This window comes from Oryzias latipes, chromosome 16 (assembly GCF_053564925.1).
Source record: "Oryzias latipes strain Hd-rR chromosome 16, Olatipes_Hd-rR_3.1".
Taxonomy (NCBI): domain Eukaryota; kingdom Metazoa; phylum Chordata; class Actinopteri; order Beloniformes; family Adrianichthyidae; genus Oryzias; species Oryzias latipes.
Window position 1 is genome coordinate 17,767,501 of NC_136252.1, and position 21,445 is coordinate 17,788,945.

Sequence of the window (21,445 nt, forward strand, 5' to 3'; positions counted from 1 at the left end):
TAAGCTGTTGAACTCTTTCTATGTCACAAATCAGTGTTGGTAAGGATAAAAAATCTCTGTAGCGTTCCGATTTTTACCTGAGTGTGTTGAAGGTCGAGGCTGCAGGGACTCCTGAATCTGAGCTGCGGCTTCATCCTTCTACAAACCCACATGTTCAACAATCAGGCTGGGTTACGGCCCATAAACCAGCAGCACATCCCACAGTTTTCACTGAGGTATCCAACATTCTTAGTCCCATAAGTTGTTGGCAGTTGTGATTGAAACAGTTGTATACAAATGTGGAACTTTTATCAATAAAATTATGAATCCTTGCATTTTTTTGCTACATAAGAAAATGCTCCGTAAGAAAAATATGAATGGATCTGATTAATTGATAAGATAATTCCTTCTTTTTTTTTATTCTAAGCCGTATTTGTGTATTTCTCACCTTTCTGTGGGCTTCTTCTCTCATGGCGTTTACCAATCCTTGCTCTTCTGTCCCAGTTTGTCTTTGAAGTTCCTCCACTCCCCCTCTGCTCCTCTCACGCTCAGCATCCGCCTTCTGCAGACGCTCCACCACCTCTCTCTGCCAGTCAGACTCCAAGTCCAGCCGACAAACCTCTGCCAGAGACTCCTCCAGAGCCTGTGGAAGTGTTTTAGGACAATTCAGAGAAGTTAAACCAGAAGATCCATGCATCAGACTGACCACGTTGAATGTACTGATGTGAAATGTCAGTTAAACTGCGTCACTAACTTGCATGTTAGTCTCTGCTCCGTGTAACATCTCTTTCAAGTTTTCCTCCGCTTCCTTCATTTTTATTCGCACCTCCTCTTCCACTTTGTGCCCGACGTGTTGCTGCTCTTTCAACAAACGCTGGAACAGACGAAGAAAAAAATGTTTTAAAGAAACATTGTTTGGGTACTTTTAAAAACATTTTTAAAATATTTAAATAAAATGTGACAAATATTTGATTTTTTTGAGAAAATAAGTGTCCTCTGAAAGCCACAGAAGAGGAAAAAGAATAAAAATGAAGATGCAGAAAAATATTTATCACCTGTTCAAGACGTTTCCTCTGAACCTCCAGTTCCATTTGTCTGATCTCTAAATCCTGGACCGCCGTGGCCGTCTCTTTGTCACGGAGATCCATCTGGAAAAAAAGGAAAAATATTAACTAATATTTATAAGAAAGATGAATCATTTTATAAACAAAAAAAAATCAAATAGTGGTCAAAGTTCTTCCTCATGACTATGCAAAAAAACACCAATTTTCATGTCACGTATTTTAATTGAAACTATTTTATGTCATGAACGTATCTAAAGCTTATGGGAAATATGTTTATTTGCTGAAATCAAAGATATTTTAGGGTTGTATACATGTAGAATTTAATCAAGACTGTGTGAATAAATTGTCATGATTCTACAGTCACAGTGAGCAGAATTTACACTGCACATTTTCCTTTTAAATGCTTTGTTTTTTATTTATTACATTAGCTCACCTTCCTGCTGATTTCCTGGTCCAGTTTCTTTATTTGGGAGGCTTGCAGCTCCTGTTGGTGTTTGAGAAAGCGTCTTCTGGTTGCATCCAGCAGCTGCAGCTCCTTGACCTTCAACTCTCTCTTCATGGCTGCCAGCCTGACCAAAGTAACACGGTCGTTATGCAGTTGACCAAAATAAAATGTCTAATCATTTTTTAGAAATTATCTGCACAAGTAATTGTTTACTTAGCCCTCTGCTGAGTTAGCTTTTCCTCCTCTTGCTCCAGGACGTGTTTGCGCTGCTCCTCTGCTTTCTGCAGCAACTCCTAAGGATCAAAAAAGCAGGGAAGATCATTTTAACACCAGTTACAGCATTCTAAGAGCCTGTTTTGCAAATATCTAAAGAAACTGTAGCATAACAGTAAAATGTGAAAAGAAAAATGAATTTACCTGCTGTGCATAAAAAGCTTCCTCTTCAGCCCGGCGACGCACAAAATCAGCACGCAATGCTGACATCTGCTGCCTGAAAATACAAACATAATTTGTGCTTTTATTTTTCTGAGCAGTCAAATGAGTTCAGATTCATTTCATTTCTCCTTCTGATTCCTCTAAAAGCTCACCTCTCGCGCAGATACTCCATCTCCTGCAACCGTATTCTCTCTCGCTCCCTGGATTGGTATTCCACAATGAATTCTGGGTACTTGTTGAACACAGGGTACTGGCCGCTGGTAAGTGGTGTAAAGTCAGAGAGCATAGTCCTGGGATGGAGGTCAGCTGGGGTGCTGCTCATAAACCTGTAAGCCTCCTTGATCATGGCTCCAACATCCAGGTTGTTACGATGGTGAAAGAAATACTGGAAGGGGAAAAAAAATGGGAGGGGAGATTCCACAGAGAAGGAAGTAGCGAGGATGCTCACATTCCAACCAGTTGTACCTCAAAGTCCTGTCTCTGGGAGCAATGCAGCAGAGGCTCACGGCAGCAGATGATGTAAGCCGCACAGGCCATGAGCAGGAATGACGGATGATTGGAGAAGATGTTGTCAAACAGTCTCAGCCATTCATCCCGAGTCAGAACCTCTGAGAACAAAGTCTCCAGCAGAGGCCAGACGTACAGCTGGGACAAAGACAGAAAATAATTTCAACACAATTTACAGCACCCACTGTCTTTGTGCGTCTGTACTGATCTCACCTGTGAGGTGATGCCGCAGTCCACCAGGTGCTGCAGCAGCTCTTTGTCATGATGAGCCACAACATTTTCCACCATGCTCAAGATGTTCAGCGGGGGGTTCGGAAAATACTCAAACCAGTGCTGGCACCAGTTTTCTAAAAAAAAAAAAAAAATCCTCACAATCAATCTGTTTAATCAAAACCGCTCTAATGAAAAGTGATTTTTGATCAGTTTAGTAATTTTAAACACATCACCAGAAGATTGAAGCTTTGGCTTTGCATTAAAACAGAACATTGCTTGTTTGTTCTTACATTTAAAACTTATAGTAACAACAGTAGTCATAGCAGTGGCAAAGGTTAAATTACCTTTTTAATTAGGTGCAAGTGAAATGTTAAAGTACCTATGACAGTGGCCACCACCTCAAAACAGAGCATTGCATTGTTCTGGAAGAGCTTCACAAAGGGGAAGGCCACCAGAGGGAGATACTCCACCTCTCCGAAAATGGCAGCCCAGTGAGCTAATGCAGATAGAACTCTGGAGCAGAAAAAAAAACAGAACAGAGAACCAACAACTTCAAAAGAAGAAAAGCAATCTGTGATTACATGGATTTCACATAAAAGTGTGCTGAGAGAAATATTATATAAAAGAGAAGGAGAAGAAAGCAAACCTCTGCAGTGCTCTCTGCAGTTTCTGACTCTTGATGGGGTATTTTTCGTGCAACGTGAGGAAAGCGGAGTGCAGGCCTTTGTCAGTCAGACTGCTGTACGCCGCATGGTTCTCCGGGAGACAGAGCAATGACCGCCAAACAAACATCCTGCAACAATGTGATGCAAAAAAAACATCAGAAAGCAGTTAGAATCCTGCTGGTGTGCAATGTGGAGTCGTGGCAGAGACCGTTTTTACCTGTATTTTGCAGGATATTCTCCAAATGCTTTTAGGAGAGCCACCAGTCTCTTCTTATTTAGACCAGCTGGTAACTCATTCTAAACAAAAAATCAACACAAAACAATATAAACACAAACTTACACAGTCGCTAAATTCTTCTTTGCACAAATTTAGGGAAATTATGTTTCGGTTAAAAATAATCTGGATAATTAAAAGTGAATTACTGGATCAAAAAGAGCCAAATAAAAACAGACACAAAACACCAGAACTAAAATGTTCTTCTATTCAAAAACCCTTTTCCTCTACCTCTTTATCTTCAGCTGAAGACGCTGCAGGCAGGGATAGGAGCTTCACCTGAGGTCGTCTTCCTGAAATTCTCTTTGGTCTCGGAAGCACCTCTGATCTGACCTTCATTTTCAGGTTAGGGAGGTCTGGAACACCTTCACTTCCAGACACTACAGCAACCTGGGCTGGAGGAGGCTGAGGAGAGAGAGAGTGGGTGGACAAACACAAAAGCAATGAATATATAAGCCTAGAAACCCCAAAGGGTCATTTCAAATGAAATTCACACATTCTTAAACAGGATTCCTAAATGTCTCCACATGCAACTAAAAACATGCGTATACTGAATTTTTCTTTGTTTGCGTAAAATAATTTGTAATGATAGACTTTAAAGACAAAGTTAGATCAAAATGGTGATCCAAACAAAAGATGTGACACACACTACAACAGAACGCTCATGCAGTCACCTTATTTAATTCCTGTGTGAGATTCTGCACACTGTAGATGTTAATGCGCCCGTTATCCATGACAGCCACAATGTGCCGGCCACTGGGGTTGACAGCCACCGCGGTTATGGCCTCATCGTGGGAACCGATGTGGAAGAGGAGTTTGCAGGTATGAATGTTGATGAACCGCATCATTCCGTCCTGACTCAACACACCCAATGTCTGTTGGAAGAAGTAAAAAAAATAAACAAATGCAAATGCACACATTCATAAATCCTGCCAGTCACAGAGGTTTCAGCAGCTTCACAGCTTTATAACAGCCAAAGCTTGTTTGACTGATTCGTTGAAATATTCAAAAGCATAAAAAATACAGAAAACATTTAGCATTAGCGTTGTAAAGCTATACTTTTTTATTTATTATTAGTGAAGGGATACTTCCTGAGCAGTTTTTAGTGGATTTTACAGTTAATTCATAATTATATTCTCACTTAAATTATTGATCTGCAGCTTTTCATCTTCCTGAATTTCTTATGCTGTCCAAACTGGACAGTATGGTGAAGAACACTGATCACCCCCCTACACAGAGTCTTCTCCGCCTTCAGCGACCGCTTTCGCTCTCTGCCATGCTCTACAGAAAGACTGAGGACGTCATTTGCACCACGTGCAATAAGATTATTCAATGCAGCTGGGAGGGGAAGGGGCATGAGGAGGGGTCACTGAAAGGTCAACAACTTTTATTCTTTTTTTTATTGTGTTCTTAGAGAGTTCAATTGACAATATTATGTTTTTATGAATATTAATTACTTTTAATATAATTTTATGATCCTCATATTTAATTTATTGTGTATATTTGGAGCAATGGATGGACTTGCAAGCTCCCTTAGGATTAATAAAGTACTATCTCTCTCTCTCTAAAAACTATAAAATCAAAAATGTAAAAATGTACGAGTGTAAAGGCAGGTCGATTACGTAGTTCTCACTCAAAGAAAACCAAACTTTAAAAAACACAAAAAAAAACAGACCCCTGTACCTGGCTAGCACCTCCGTCAAAGCTGTCAGGCAGAAATTCCAGCTGTCTGATGGTCCGAACCTGACTCGGCATCTGAATCACTCTGACAAGCTGTCGGCTCTCCAGACACCACAGGTGCAGCAGGTTTGAGCGGCCACCTGATGCAAGGCTTTTACCATCGCTGTCAACACAAAACAACTTTTGGAGTACCACAACGCTGTGAAATGTCAAGACCAAAAATACAGAGAGTGGGGAAACAATGATGGTTGTCCTGTGAAGACCCACAGAGTGACAGCAAAAGCCTTGTAGGAGATTCTGGGTCCAGAATCGGGAAGCGGGAGCTGATATTTGCAGAAAAGTGTGTCGCACTCCCACGCAAAGATGGAGTCATCACTGAAACAGCTTAGGATTGTGTTGCTGAGAGGGAGGAAAAACACCTGCAACATACACAATAGGGAGTGTTACAAGAAATGAACTAAAATGAAGACAAAAAGAAATATATAAGTTGAATAACCAATCAATATTAAATACAGTACATTTACAAAAAAAATGAGTTTCTTGGATTTGCTCACTTCAAGAGATGGGACACATATGTCTTTGTTTAAATTGGACAAAATATAAATTTTTGGAAGCAGTTCTACCTTCTGGATTCCAACAGACTGTCGGATGTTGAGTTTCCTTTTCCTCTGGAAGGTGTCCAGGTCCCAGAGCTGAGCTGTGTCCGAGGATGTTGTGATGGCGTAGCGGCCTGAGCTATGGACGGAGATGGATGAAACAGCTCCTTCATGACCTCGCATCCAACTGACCAGTTGTTTTGTATCTATGGAATGATCATTCAAATTATTTAATCACGTAATAAAAAAAGGGAACGGTTTACTTGTGTGTGTGTGTGTTCTGCCTACCTTACCCTTATCAAAGCATCTGATGCTGTAGTCGGCTAAAGCCACAAGAAACTCCGTGGTCCTCCGAAGGTTGAAGGCCAGAGCTGTACAAGCTTGTCCCGTCTTCAGCACCAGACGAAATCTACTCCAAGTTAGACAAAAAATGTCTTTAAAATACTTTAGAATTCTAAAGTATTCTTTAAAATACTAAAAAACTCTAAGGCAAATGTGTTTATTTAAAATACAGCTAGTCAGTAATAGTTGGAAAAAGTTTTCCCTGTAAATGAAGTGAGGACCCGGTTGCCCAAATGACCCAAAAATAGTCACCTGTTTCTACTAATATCAAACAGATAGATGTTTCCATGGTGATCTCCAGCCAGGAAACAGTCTCCTGTGGTGTCAAAGGTCACGTGAAGGAAGCGCACAACCTTGCCCTGCTGAGCAGTCCGTACCAGAGAAGCTAACACACTGTACAAAAAGAAAACAAACATACATACAAACTAAAAAACCTAATATAATTATATAAGATTATGATCCATCCTATAATTATGACAAGATCATCCATCCATCACTAGTTGAACAAGTATTCTTTTTCAATATCAAACAAAATAAATAGATAATAATATGTAGGGGAAAAATCATAACAATGAATATATAGAAATTTAAAACATTAATTTATATTTATTGCATCAAATAAGAAATAGAACCGAATTTTGAAATTGTGAACCAATCTCTTTGAATTTGACCAAAGTGTAAACTTTTAACTGTAATTTATGCTTCTGTTGTGATCTTTTTTAAGTAGATAGATTGCTGCTTAAAAGACTGTTTTTTTCATAATTTCTATGCCAAGTCGTAAGTTTCCTGGAAGCTAAACAACAAACGGTGACAAACTGGTCAATAGAAACACCTGACTGTAGTCTGTACACTGTTAACCCACCTTTTCCCCGGTGTTGGTTTTCGATGCCACACTTTCCCCTCCTCTTTGTTCCCAATGTCCGTCACCTCCATGGAAGTTGGACAGCAGTTTTCATCAGCTCTTGAGAAACTTTAATTGACGATTTCCCCTAGTGTTTTTAGACCCTAGCTTTCCTGCTAACTTAACGCATTCATTAGCAGCGGAGCAGCAAACAGCGCGAAATTTAAAACTAAACGGCGTTTCCTGCTTTCCTCGCCAAGACACACGAACGAAAATTTAAATATATGACAATAAATGCTTTAAATTGTGGAAACAATACTTCAGTTAACAAAAAAGCACGGAATTCTGCATAGATTTCTGAGATGTGTGGTTCTTTTTTTGTTTAAGAACGATTATTTTTGTCGCACACACTTGCCGTAAATGAAGAGTTGCATTGTGGGAGTTGCTGTTCAGTTTGCAAACAGCTCAATTTTACTTCCCTGAAATCTGGTTACCTTCCAATAAAATGCCTTCTTGAGTTTGTGTATGACAACAAGGATGCTTTTCACCAACTCTGATCATTTCATGTCGCTTGTTTGTTACTTTTTTGCTGCAGAACTTTAAATAATGAGCCAGGTGAAAAAATATACACCCATCTGTCATTTATTCCCGCTTTGTTTTGTGCATGGTCTTAGGGTTTGTGAGTCTCTGTCTGGCACTTTGAGGCAAAAGCTAGGTACACTCAAGACAAGTCACCATACCATTTGCAGGGTTGCACAAAGACAGACACACTCATAATCACTTCATAATCACTGAGGTTGTGGTGTTAACCACTTCAACATCCATCATTGCTCTGATGCATCCCTTTTGGGTCAAAAATATGTTTTCTGAAAATGAGTTATATCTCTCTAGTGTATTTTGCACTTTTTAAAAAAAAATCATGAACAGAAAAAAAGTATAGAGGAACCCTTGAACAAGCTCACCATAAAGCTTGTGATGAAGTAGCTTATGTTGAACTATGTCCCAGGAATTGCTTCACACCCGTTTACTTAAAATATACTTATCTCCATGTTTTAAAACACAGGAAATTCCAAATGTTTCATGGTTTCTCAACAATAAACAGATGGAGTTTAGTGTGCTGTGGTTGCTCCTTTGGGACAGAAACACACTCACAGACCCATGATAAAGCCAAAAAAAAAAAAACTTTTCACTACACAGTGACTGATCTTTATTTTTTAGTGGTCCATTCTCCCTGGGGAGTTATTCTGGGCACGTCCTACCAGAGGACAGGATCTCGGCCGCGTATGACGTTTCTGCAGGAGGTCTTGTTGCTCTCCTCAATCTAACTCTCAATAAGTAGCAGAAGATTGAGGGATGGATGGATGGATGAATGGATGGCTACTTGACAGTGAAGTGGAACAACTTCTCTCTGCCACATTTTACTCTCCAGAATGGTTGTGTTCACCTCCAGAAACACAGTGACACCGATTATTTTAGAACTGCCTAGAATGAGTTCTACTTCAGCTTTTTGGAAACCTCTAAATGCTGTAGTCCAGGGAGAGGGTAAGTTGACAATAGCAACCCCCCCCAAAATATTTTTAACAAGGGAAAATATGAGTTGCAGCAAAATTAGACATTGAGCATGACAAAGAGACAAGAAACGATTAGAAACAAGAAATGACCGAAAGAAAATGTATTTTTTGAGTGTTTTCACACAAGACCATCAGATAAACTCAAACTTACTGTGTAAAGTTAGAACAAAGTTAGGACATTTGTATTTGCTAGACTTTTTTGTTGCTACAAAATATTCTCAATAAACCATGTTGGGAAGCCGGTGATATGGAAGCAGTTTTGTTAGAAATATGCATTTGTGGGATCAGCAACAGAGGAGAGTTTTAATGTTGGCCAAATTAGCCAAATAAAGCCACTACAATTATTTTCAGATCAATGAATAATGTATTGAAATCACATAGACTTTGAATTCCTGGTGTACAAATGTACTCCCAGATAGATTTATTTGCTCAGTCTGATGCCATTGTCTCCTTGATCCAGGACACATAATTACAAACTTTTGTGTACACTCCAGGTTTATTCTTCATGGCACAGCCATGGCCCCAAGACACAACACCCTGAAGCTCTCCATCACACGTCATGGGACCACCAGAATCTCCCTAAAGATAGAACCGATCAGAGGCCATTTTGAGAGGGGATTCAAAGCCACATGAAAAAATTCAATCCCATGTCAGAAAAACATGCAACAGTTCTGGAAATGCATTTTAAAATAAACACAAAGATTCTACTAATTACAACAATAACAATATTAATGGTCAATTAGGGACAATTGAAACTACAAATATTGCTTCAGCAATCATGGACTTTAATTAATCTCTCATCAATCAACTTTAATTCAATTACGGTATATTCTTTTTTTTAGTCAGTGAAGCGTATCAAGCATAAAAAATAAACATTTTTGAGGAAAAAAACTTTTTGAAAATATTAGTTTTTAGGAATTGTCCATAAATGGTATCGTTAAATATTGATGCAGACTTTGAAATATACAGTGATTCTCATATCAGAAATCACGTTCTTGAATTTGCTTTCAAGGGCAGAAGTTCATCCAGTTTTCTCAACTCATGCTCTCACCATTCACAGAATTGTAAAAAAAAAGAAAAAAGTATCTGAAATATATTCTTCATTATAAATACCTTTTGCTAACGTGGAACATTTACATTATCACATAAAAACAAGTGAACTGCTTTTAATATATATATTCCTGTTTTAAGGCACTTTTAAATTTTGTCTTCTTCTCATTCTTTCTTTTGCTTCACATCTCAGCTCCTGTGTGAGTTTCTTATCACTGATCTGTATGCTCATGCACGTACCTGGCAGGAATCCTTCCCTCCCTCCAGATATCCAGCACAGATCATATTTTCCGTGATTTGGAAAGGGTACGCATTAAAGCAAGTTTCATCACTCAGGAGAGGGGCATCTAAGCACTGGAGTTTATCAGGATACCTTGCTATGAAAAACATAAAAAGAAACATTTCTTTATGCCTTATTTAACCATTTAGATGTTGGTTATTAGTGCCTTTGTATATAGCAAAAGTTAAACTCACAGCCCTCATCACTGGAGCGGATGTTCCCCCATCCGGAAATGCGACACATTGTTCCATCGTTTTCACATTTTGAAGGAAGTACTGCAGGACGCACAAAGCTGTTTAGAGTGGCAGGTTCACTCAGTTTAATCAGCATGATGTCATTGTCTTGGGTGCGGGGGTCGTAGTTGGGATGGCGAATAAATTTAGCAGACATGATGTGCTGTTCAGTCCCTTCAGGTTCCCATATGTCATGCTCTCCCAGCCGGACTTCCAAATTTGACCTGAAAGGATTCAGATGTTTTTGCATGTGGGTTTAATCAAATAGAGTTGCCGTGAAACAATAAACATTATCAGTCTTGTTTCTTACTTTGGTTCACAGTGTGCAGCCGAAAGCACCCACTGCTCAGACAGAAGAGTCCCACCACAGTAGTTGTACCCGGTGAAGAGTGACACCTGGTAGGGCACAGAGTTTTTCTGGCACTCAAATCCTCCAACAATCTTCTCATCCTCTTGCAGGGCAACTGGAGATTAAATAAATTAGTGAAAAATGAGAAACCATCATAACCTGTGATGTACACCCCATTTCCATACCTGCCCCTTCAAAAAGTATCAGGAAAAGCAAAAGCTTCATGCTTTCGATGTGTTTTCGGTACTGTGTTCTAGAGTTACAGTCATTTGGCACTCTTATCTTTCTTTCTCAAGGTTTTTCTGTTCGCCTTAATACAAAACATGTGTTATATTTCCCAAGTGATACTGGGTCTAATCTACAACGTGAAACAGAAGAAAATGTAGAATAAGCACAGAATAATTCTGATGAACGGGAAAAAATTATATCAAGAAAAAAGTGTGAACTATCAAATCTGCATTTATGATTTTATTGTATATAATGTGCTACGATTTATAATTCTACACCAATTTTCTGTTTACCTTAGCACACAGACACACAGACACATACAAACTACAGAAACTGGTCAGTCGTAAATTGTTAGTTTTATGATCAAGATTTAAAAAATATATATATTCCACCAATTCTTCATGCTTGATGTCCCATCCCATTGGTTGGTAACATATTATAAACTCAAAGTTCTGGTTCAGGTCTTACCACCCTGAATGTTTTACATTCAGTCCCTGTTCCAACATGTTCAATTCAAATGATCAACACTGCAGAGGTCTGATAGTGACTCAGTCATTTGCATCTGCTGTTTTGAAAATGGCTATCAGTACATTTGTTTAAACCTAATTTGGTCATGTTTGAACGTTTTTTCTGGGACTCCTTTGAATCTCCTGAAACCTGAAGGCGTTAATATTTCTTAAAGACCCACTCCAATGAAAATCCTGTTGTTGTTTTTTTAATATGTTCTTCTGTAATTTTTCTCATGATGGACAATATATGTAAAAAAATTAAGATTAAAATAGCATTTCTGAGCATTTATTCAAATCGTTGTGAAACAGGTGTAGACGAAAAAAGGCTGTTTGAAAAAACTTGTAGCCGTGATGTAGGTGCTACAGTCGGCAAGCTCCCTGCTTCGCTCCTGTCTGATGCATCCTCTTGCAGACAAACAGATTCATGTACGTTTTCCTTCCGTCTTCTTTCAAGCTGGCATCTCACTCAAAATTGTACGGCAGGTTAGCTCAAATATTGCTGGCCATTTTTTTTGGTCTTTTTTAATGTCAGGTTGGGGTTCTGAGGGGACGTAAGCTAGCGGGTCAAACGGATGATGGGACATGAGGACAGGCTTATTCCTTGTAACAGTTCGGCCCACAACTCAGAGGCAAATTTCTGCCAACGCCATTCTGCCGCTCTGCAGGAACTATGTCCTAGAAAACAACAGTTTTTTTTATTTTGCCCCAAAATAGAATTATCATAATTAAGTGGGAACGCTTTGAAAATAGATCAAAAGCTGATGGGAGTGAGGTTTGTCTGTGTGCCACATTTGGATGGACTGACATTCTTTCTGGCACAGACCCCACACCTCCGTCTGTTACTGCAGCGTGAAACAGTTCATTACAAGTGATAAATAAAATAGTGTTTCTAATAAACATTGTTACTAATGATGCCTCAGTTGTGCTTTAACAGGCTTACCCATACTTTGTCCTTCAATAAATCCTGGCAGCTGCATTGCTGGTTGTTTCTATCATATTGTCAGACAGAGTGGGGGCTGAGCAAAGGTGGACTGCAGTTATTTAATGCACAGTGGTTTTGTGAAATAAAACAGGCATTAGACACAACATGATAGACAACTACATATGAATGGATGAATGATAACCAGCTTTGACAACGCTTTATATGATAGTTCAGCAATTGACACTCAACTCTACTTTGACATGTCACCAAATGACCGTGGTCCATTAGAGCAGCTAAAGTTTAGTCAAAATCCTTCAGTTAAACAATGCAAGTTTTTGGAAAATGGTTGAATATTAGACTAATACTAGAAGAATAAAGACCTAAGAATATAGCTATATAATAACTTATGTCTAAGTGATATAATTCACTTGGGGCACAGCTAAATCAGCTGTTTTACATCACAATCCAATTGAAATTCACAGATATCATGTTCACACAACATTACAGAGGTTTCTACCCTTTTAAACCAAGCAAACTGGACTACAGTTACAGTTTTCTGTGAGAAAACTGCAGCTCGTTCAGAAACACTGCTGCCTGTGTTTTACCACAACCAGGAGAAATGATCACTTTGCTCCTATTTATAAGTCTGTATACCAATTACTGGTAAAGCAAGATTAAGAATAAATTTTGAAGTGCTGCAAAGATGGGCGATCCAGCTAATCCAAATTACATGCGTATTGTGGGGAGATTTGGTGTGGCGACCATTGAAAGAAGAAGCCAAACAGAAAACTAAAATTTTTACAATAGTTTAAAATCAGTTCATGGTGTGAGACCTAAACACGTATTAGATCTAGTTGTGTAAACAAACCAAGCAGGAATTTACAAGAAGGTGTCACCTGATAGATCTTTGGCTCAGCATTTTACCCAACGCGATTCAAGTTGCTTTATGATGCAGAAAGCCTGGCAGCATCCAAACCATTTTTTAAACGAGTTGAAATCGAAAAACATAAAGGCAACTGTTAGAAGGAAAGTGGAGCAGTGTATCAAACAACAGCACCAAAAATTAGTTGTGTTCCATCTGAGTGACCCTAATAGAAACTTAGTTTTTTTGCACAATAGTTTGTCTTTTTTTTACAATTGTAAAGAAACTCAATATATTTGAATGGGTAAATTCTCATTTAAACCTTAACTTACCTGTGTGGTTACAAGTGAAACCAGACATAATAATTTGCCTAAATCCATCTGACGTAAATACAATGTTTTTGAAAGAATACAGCATTTCTACTGTTAGAGCACTGTTTAATAACGGTTGGAACAGTAATTTGAAGTGCACTGACACATGCAAGGGATCATCATTCATGAATGACTGTTTACCAGCGGCCTGATGTTTAAATGGCATTCGAAGAGATTTTCAGAGGAAAAAAAAGGCTGTCGTGATGCCACAACAAGAAAAATGTTTTTACAAGAGTGTCAAAAATGTATTTTAGATTGTGATAAAGGACATTTCTCTACATCTCAGAGCACAGACATCGCTGTACTGGCGGTCATGTGGTGGTAGCCTTGTTTTCTGCTCAACAGATTCTTCATTGCCTTAATTCTGCTGAGCGTATCTGTCATGTGGGTTAAAGGAGGGAGAAAAGTGAGGAAGTGGTTTAGGTTTCTGAGGTGCAGCTTTTTCCCCCCTTTGGCTGCTGTTTTTACAGTAACAATGAAACAGAGTTCTAACCAAAACAGAAATCTCAACTCTTTCCACAAACGCAGAAGTTCAATTTACAGCCAGTGCTGCAACTTGTTTTAAAACCTTTAACCTTAAGGATTTTTGTTTAATTATTTTTGCATCATATTTTCAGTTTAAATACTTAAAAACAGCTGACATAAATTTCACCAAGAATAAATTGTGGATGGAAAAACCTCCTTACAGCAAGTCACACTGTTACCGAGAATGGCAGTAAATAACAGTGTGTAATGTAGTGACGCTTGAGGCTGCAGCGTACTATTATAGTTAGCACTTTAGTGTCTCACAAATGAGCACAGGCACACAAAAACACACAATTATATACATATGTGCATTTGAACAAATTAGCATTTTATGCTTTTCTAGACCTTCATATTGTATGATAAACCCCCAAACTTAGTATCTCCTTACGTCACACTGAAACTAAATTCTTGTAACCATCCCCTTTTTGTTTAACTCACTAAATTGGCATTTGTGCAGCTCACATGATTACATGTTTGGGTGGTTTATCAAGACGTCTGGCAAGCCCTGATCTCTGGAGGCTTACTTGAAACTATAGCCCTGAAATAGCTATCAATATACACTGCAGACTTAGCTGAATTGCTCTCTGCTGTATTCTGTACAATTCTGAAAACCGAACTTGAAAATCCACTATATCCACTAATCAAAACTGGTGGATGAATCAACAAAAACTGTGATCAAACCACATAATCTATCTGGGATGGTCAAGTTTGTGTCACAGATAGAAAACAGTGGTGAGATGAAATTTTTTTTTATTTTTGCATAAAATGCTCTTGATTAGAGTTTTAGATCTTCTTTAACCTCTTCCATCCACTTGAAGAATGTTGGTCTGAGAAAATGCAGGAGCTAAAACAGACCAAAAAATCCCCTGTTGTCTCATGTTTGGAACCCCCCCCCCAACACACACAAATGCACACATGCCCCACCTTTTGTTCCTCCCCCTCACATCTGGATTGCTGGCAGGACCCTGATCCTGTGTGGGCTGTGCTTACATTAGCAGGGGATCCAGTTTTGGGGTTGGGCAGGTGGGAGTAGCTAAAGCTGTAGAATCAAACCAGTTCTGAGGACGATTACTGGAACTGGGGTGTTTAAGCTTCCAAATGTCCCAGTGGAATCAGTTCATTACCTTGTCATAACACGTGGGTGTTGAGAAAAGAGAAACTACGCAAAAAACGGATCCTGGTGGTGCTGAAAGCCAAACTCCAGTTTCCTTCCCAACAAAGTTTCACTTCGATGAATTGAAGCTGTTTCCATTGTCTGCCGCTGACACACCCTCATGTTTGTTTTTTGCTGTTTTCAGCATCTTACTGTGTTTTCTGTGTTCATGCCACAAAAATCCTTTTTGAAAAGTTGACAGATTAAGGATTATAAATCCATTAAAAAAACATTATCTCCCATCTCTAAAACCTAAATTCTAGCACCACAAAAATACTTTATTTCATGGTTTAAACACAAGCTAGAGTGTAGTTTCTTATAGAGCTGAAATTTGGAATCTCAATAATAAGTGTGTAATTAACCCTGACGTTTAAAACGTAAGTCTTTTTAAAGGAGAGTGTAGCAGCAAAAAAGTTTTTTAAAACTCCTGAAACCCCAAAGTAACTCAGGCCTCAGCACCCTTCTGTTATTGAAAGAATTATTGAAATGCATGAGCTCCGATATAGAGTAGAACAGTCAACACAGAGCAATTACTGTTAACCTCAAGCAAGCACATGATCAGCCCACAAAGAGAAAAACATGCTGTGCTGCAGGATCGTGGGTGGGCATGAGCAGTCAATGCTCTCTCAGGTAGTCATTTCTACAACCCTCAATTTATGCATCTAGCTGTTTGCTGACACCGTTTTCACAGCTGGAGTTTCCCAAAAGACAACATGACGTAGCCCATTTACAATAAAAAGGATATTTTTTTTGGAAATATCAGTTTTCTGTTTGTAAGCAGAGATGCTCTCATGTGAAGTCTCAGAGTTCTAGTTTTAAGTAGGGATGTAACGAATTATTTTAACAATGATCTGATTCATATCATAATCTCTGGTTGCCAATGCGATTCATGGTGGATGTTGGTTCATTTTGAATGATCCGATTCACTGACCTAAAATCAATCCAGGACATATTTAGCCAAAAATTCAACCAGTGTGACTCAGAGATTAATACCAGGTGCTGAACAGAGCAGGTGAAGTTTACCAGACTCCTTGTATTTCTTGCAAGATAATGAAGTGTAAATTAAATATGTGTGCAAACAAGTGAACAAATATTAATATCACACCCATTCACATTTTATGTTTACATCAAAATAATGCAAATGCAACATTATTAGAACATTCTTCCACCACACCACCTGTATATTACATCGATTAATTGTTACACCCTATTTTAAGTCAAGTTCCAAGTCCTAATGTTACAGTAATAATGAATATTTTACTGACATTAATTGTCAATAAACTACATAAAATAATAAAAAGGCAGTTCGTGTTCCTGCATTCCCAATGCAAAGCGATAAAGGGAGCTTTAATTTTTAGACCTGACAGCAATGTTTTGGGGCCAAAAAGGAATAGATGAATTAATAAACAAACCATGTTCTTTAAGTTTCAAATGTGAGACTCACATGTCAAGTCCCATCTAATCCTGATGGGACTTCTAATCCTCACATAGTGCACTGGTGAAGGCAATTTGATACAGTTGTAAGAGTGCGCACAAATGTTGTAGTAAAAATTGGACTGGTCCTTGTTGACGTGACGTCACCAAATGAAGGAGGCTGGGATGTGAGCTCCGCGCGCCGAGCAGTCAGAGCTGAGCGGGGCTGCGCTCTCAGCACACGGACCGCACCGACAAGGTAAAGGATGTTTCTGGATTTTCTAAAACCAGTCCGTTCGGTTGCCAACAGACCTGAAACCAAAGACGTGCTGTTTTTTCTTTTGTTATTAAATTGAATGTTGTAGCGGGAATACTTAGGTGAAGAAATTAACAAAAGAATAATTTCCAACATGCATGTAGACTCGCGCTCTAACCTTCATGGAACTTTATTGTACTGGACAGAAGACATACATTTTAACATTCAATGCTGCTATACATCTAATTTTAGGTAAATCTTAAAAACTTGAGAAAATAAAACTTTTGAGCATTATCAATATCATTTTTTAAATATATATATTTCTATTTGGTTTATTTATGCTATGCAAGCAAACAAAGTTTAGCTAGATTTAACCTAAAAAATATTCATGTCAAAACTTTTTTTGGAGTTGGCCTTGCTCTGAAGAACCCCATGAAGCTTTAGAAAAAAAAAAAAAAAACGTTTTGTTAGTCATTTTTGGGTGCAAACCAATGTCATGCCATTTGATGGATTGTTTGGATGCAGCATTACAGTATATATAGGGTTAGAAGAACTTTCCTTTTCTGAGTTTACAACCATTTCTGCATGTTTTGATTGGGGTTATTTTGCAAATTTCTTTTTTACATGAGATAGTACCTCATGTATCTCAAAGTACCATTTAATAAACATTAAAATCAATAGTCTTTGATCCACTGGTGCAACAAAGCAAACTGACACTTCCACCTCCGTGCTTCACTGTCTGTGTGATTTTTTTGGAATGACAAATTCTAAAGGTTCTCTCTCCAATTGTCAAAAAGTTGTTGACTTTGCATTAGCTCTAATGTTTTCATTCAGAGATTTATTTTGAGCTTATTAATAGTGTTAAAGAAGACCTGCTATAGCTGGAGCCATCTGTGGTTGCAGTGATGACATTTTAGGTTTGTTTTGTTTTGTTTGTTTATAACATCTTGAATTCAGTTCTTGCTTACATAGCCAAATAGCCACATTTGAAGCTTCTTTGATTCTGCTTGTGAACTAGTATCTTCTCAAATTACTCTAAGACTTTCATCTTATCCTTTAATACATATAAGATGCTGCAACCTTCACTCTGAAAGTTTCAAAAAGCTCAGCTGATCTCACCACAGTATTTAGTTTCACTTCAACAAGTTCTTATATATTCACATTTGCAAATTTTGCAAATTTGCAAAAAAGATATTTGTAACTAGGTACGTTGAAGAAGAGTAAAGATACTTCAATTCATAATATAGCAAACAATACATATAGTAGTACTCAGTAAACATATTCTATTTGTTTAAAAATGATTCTTTTTTACTGTGCATCATTGTAAAAACTAACGTCTGTTCTTATGTTGCAGGCTTAAAAATAATGATGGAGCTAATAACGGCGTCACCGCCCCACCACATCAATTCAACACACGTCTATGAAAGAAATGTGTCCTTGTATGAAGAGTATGAATACAGGGATGAGTATGGATACATGGAGGACCACGCTGACCTGAGACATTCACTCAACATCATGTCTCTCATTGTTTACAGCCTGGCTTTCATTCTCGGTGTGCTTGGGAATGGGGTGGTGATCTGGGTAACGGGCTTCAAGATGAAGAAAACAGTCAACACAGTTTGGTTCCTCAACCTCGCAGTGGCGGACTTCCTCTTCACGGCATTCCTGCCTCTCAGTGTGACATACACCGCCATGGAATTCCACTGGTGCTTTGGAAGGTTCATGTGCAAGCTCAACACCACCATAAGCTTCCTGAACATGTTTGCCAGCGTTTACATTTTGGTAGTGATCAGTGTGGACAGATGTGTGTCTGTGGTGTGGCCCGTCTGGGCCCAGAACCACAGAAATGTACGTAAGGCCTCCTGTGTGAGCGTCTGCGTGTGGGTGCTGGCTTTGATTCTCAGCTCCCCGTACTTTATCTTCAGGGACACGGGGCCTTCCTTCTTCAACCAAAACATCATCAACTGCTTCAACAACTTTGCTTTCTCTGACGACTATGACACCCCATCAGTAAATCAGCTGAGACTTTTTCGCCATCAAGTCATGACCATCACCCGCTTTCTCCTGGGATTCGTCATCCCCTTCTCTGTCATCGTCTCCTGTTATGCCGTCATAATCCATCGGCTCAGAAGAAACCACACTCTGGCCAGCCAGTCAAGCCGGCCGTTTAGGATCATCGCTGCCATCATCGTTACCTTTTTCCTGTGCTGGTCTCCCTTTCACATCATGGGTCTGATTGAGTTGGTAAATCACATGCTAGATAGTGAGATACTGAGTCACGTCATCACTATCGGAGTCCCTATAGCGACAAGTCTGGCTTTTCTCAACAGCTGCTTGAACCCACTGCTCTATGTGTTCATGGGCCAGGATTTCAAGGATAAGGTCCGTAAATCGATCCTAAATGTGCTGGAGACTGCTTTCCAGGAGGAAGCGTCCCGCTCACATACCTGCACAATCTCAGTGATCACAATCCGTAACAAAGACAAGTCATTTTCTGACCCTGAGCTGCAAAGCTTTCACTAAGAAACTTGCTTTTACCAACTATAGCAAGCATCTGTCTGCCTCTGTCTCTCAGTTAGTTGAGTTGAGCTGCATCTTGAGTGCAATACAGATTCTACTAACTACAAAACCTTCACTTTGTGTTCAAAGTTGGAGGAACTTAGGTCCTACTTGAAATAAGGTAAAAAAAAAAAGTCATTTTTGCTGTCTGACATCAGAAAACATCATAATTTATGTCCCACAGCTAAAAAAATGCACACAGGATTCTACAGATGATGTAGTGCCATTTTCTAAAGTTATATCTATTCTAAAATAACTTTGAATTTAAGAAGATTTAGGAGATATTAAAATGAAAGTCTGTGCCAAAAACGTAAGATTATCATTTAACGTGTATTTAATTTGTACCATGTGCAGGCTGAGATTTTGCAACTGAAGATGACTGCTCATCTTAAGCAGACACTGTACACTTGGATCCATTTCAGAGATTTTGATAACACGTTTTTTCATTTTAATTGAGTAATGAAAATATATGACTTGAGCAAATTTGGGGTTTGGCCATAAATTCAGAGAATAGATTAAATTTTGTGTCTGTGTGTAAAATTACATTGGAATTATTTTTCTTCTATAATGCCAACTCTGTGGTTATCCTCATTATTTACATTCTTCTGATTTTCTTTCTTTTTTTAAAAGTATTCTTTACATCTATTGACCACATTCAGAACTATTCTAAATCAATGTAATCAATAGAGTACAGCAGAGGGAATCCTTTCCAGACCAAAATTATTCCCAGAAACTGACTGCGAACTTTTTCTGAAAAACTGAGTTATAGTTTGATGACTTTGCACACAGAATTCCACAAATATTTCTGATGGATAATAATCCACAAATAAATCAAATTTGTATTTGTTCATCGTAGCTGGATTCTGTCTGAGCTGGGGGACATAGATGGATGAACAGATGTGATTTTCTTTTTTTTTTAAATTCAACAACTTTCATGTTTTTTTCCCGTAATTATTAAGCGTCTTTGCAGACATCAAATAAAGTGCCTATAAGACACCCGAACTGTTGGATTGTATTGAACCTGGAGTCCAGAATTTAGGTAATTTTTAGGGTAAAAAGAAAAAACATCATAAAACTATCAAAGAACAAGAAGGTGGGAAAATGTTCTGGTTCTTGCTACTTTCGTTTGTAAAAATATGTTTTCAGATTAAGAAAAACTTGTTAATTGTGATAGAGTTGATTTTTCTGCTACGTGGTGGCATAAATATATATATACATATATATATATATATATATATATATATATATATATATATATATATATATATATATATATATATATATATATATATATATATATTCTTCTTAAAAGCAGAAAATCATTCTTCTTCAGTATTATTCTTCAAACAGAAAACTGTTCTAGAAATGTTTTCCTTATAACAATATGTTACTGTTCTGACTATTGGCTAAAATGTCTAAGTCTTTTTGAACTGGCATACTTTACAGACCCCAAGGATCCACTAATAGTTCCTGAAACATTGATACTGAGAAACTAACCTCAATTTATGTACGTAATAAGGTAAATAGAACTATCAAATTGGAAGTTTCAAAGTTTTCCACTATTCGAATACCTTTACATTAGATTTTTGATATTCTGATGCTGATCTAAAGTACTGCATGTGTACTCTAGGATGGGAACTGTTGTTTTAGTGTGTTTCTTGTAAGGTTAAAGGAATAAAAACTACATCTGTTCTTCTGCAAATGTTTTTGTTTTCTAATGTTACCCAAATTAAGAGTTGTTGTTTTTTTGCTGACAATCAATAAACTGATGAGCAAAAAGAAAGAAAAACTTAACTGAATACTGAATACTCAGATGTATTGTCCAAGTTACTGCCTAATTTTGCTACCTGTGCATGTCTCGTTTTAAACCCTTACCTTACAATATTACTCACCCAAAATCGTAGCGCTCTAAGGTATTTATTACTCCACAGTCCCTTTCTTTAATATACTTGCAAGAGCAGAACACTCTGGGAATTGTCAGATAAACCACAAAGTATTTTCATGAGAGGTGATACAGTGTAATATAACTACAAGTACTTTTCTTTACTTTTGGTCAAGTGAAAAAACAGTTCATAGAAAGAAAATACAGGCTTTATACTTTGAAAAAAAGAGATTAAACAGTT

The 21,445-nt window shown here is 38.1% G+C and overlaps 3 protein-coding genes across 5 annotated transcripts in view; 1 reads left to right on the plus strand and 2 right to left on the minus strand.

Annotated features, from left to right (window-relative positions):
* Positions 1-7,468, minus strand: part of tbc1d31 (TBC1 domain family, member 31) — an 8,784-nt gene extending 1,316 nt beyond the window's left edge. For both annotated transcript variants that reach the window (XM_023964300.2, XM_023964299.2), the window contains exons 1-21: positions 7,063-7,468; positions 6,453-6,593; positions 6,152-6,267; positions 5,886-6,064; positions 5,530-5,681; positions 5,266-5,425; positions 4,257-4,457; positions 3,814-3,987; positions 3,526-3,605; positions 3,290-3,436; positions 3,023-3,156; positions 2,644-2,777; positions 2,389-2,568; positions 2,076-2,308; positions 1,906-1,978; positions 1,702-1,781; positions 1,477-1,612; positions 1,035-1,127; positions 734-853; positions 428-622; positions 78-138 (exon numbers count right to left, since the gene is read on the minus strand). In XM_023964300.2, the coding sequence (XP_023820068.1) occupies positions 78-138; positions 428-622; positions 734-853; positions 1,035-1,127; positions 1,477-1,612; positions 1,702-1,781; positions 1,906-1,978; positions 2,076-2,308; positions 2,389-2,568; positions 2,644-2,777; positions 3,023-3,156; positions 3,290-3,436; positions 3,526-3,605; positions 3,814-3,987; positions 4,257-4,457; positions 5,266-5,425; positions 5,530-5,681; positions 5,886-6,064; positions 6,152-6,267; positions 6,453-6,593; positions 7,063-7,133 (2,860 nt within the window). In that variant the 5' untranslated portion in view covers positions 7,134-7,468. The remainder of the gene's footprint in view (positions 1-77; positions 139-427; positions 623-733; positions 854-1,034; positions 1,128-1,476; positions 1,613-1,701; positions 1,782-1,905; positions 1,979-2,075; positions 2,309-2,388; positions 2,569-2,643; positions 2,778-3,022; positions 3,157-3,289; positions 3,437-3,525; positions 3,606-3,813; positions 3,988-4,256; positions 4,458-5,265; positions 5,426-5,529; positions 5,682-5,885; positions 6,065-6,151; positions 6,268-6,452; positions 6,594-7,062) is intronic.
* A 1,524-nt stretch (positions 7,469-8,992) lies between these two features.
* Positions 8,993-10,837, minus strand: LOC101170788 (trypsin-like). The gene is made up of 5 exons (XM_004077794.5): positions 10,710-10,837; positions 10,486-10,639; positions 10,137-10,399; positions 9,903-10,039; positions 8,993-9,191 (listed from the first exon to the last, which is right to left on the minus strand). Exons 1-5 carry the CDS (start codon positions 10,747-10,749, stop codon positions 9,042-9,044), a joined length of 744 nt encoding a protein of 247 aa, XP_004077842.1. The 5' UTR covers positions 10,750-10,837; the 3' UTR covers positions 8,993-9,041.
* Positions 10,838-16,701: 5,864 nt separating this feature from the next.
* fpr1 (formyl peptide receptor 1) lies at positions 16,702-20,524 on the plus strand. 2 transcript variants are annotated; one of them, XM_023964634.2, is made up of 2 exons: positions 16,702-16,766; positions 18,118-20,524. In XM_023964634.2, the coding sequence occupies exon 2, from the start codon at positions 18,129-18,131 to the stop codon at positions 19,284-19,286; it is 1,158 nt and encodes a 385-aa protein (XP_023820402.1). In that variant the 5' UTR covers positions 16,702-16,766; positions 18,118-18,128; the 3' UTR covers positions 19,287-20,524. The 2 variants fall into 2 exon arrangements, with proteins under 2 accessions (XP_023820402.1, XP_078789084.1); XM_078932958.1 differs by lacking the exon at positions 16,702-16,766 and adding an exon at positions 17,666-17,680.
* The last annotated feature ends 921 nt before the right edge of the window (positions 20,525-21,445 follow it).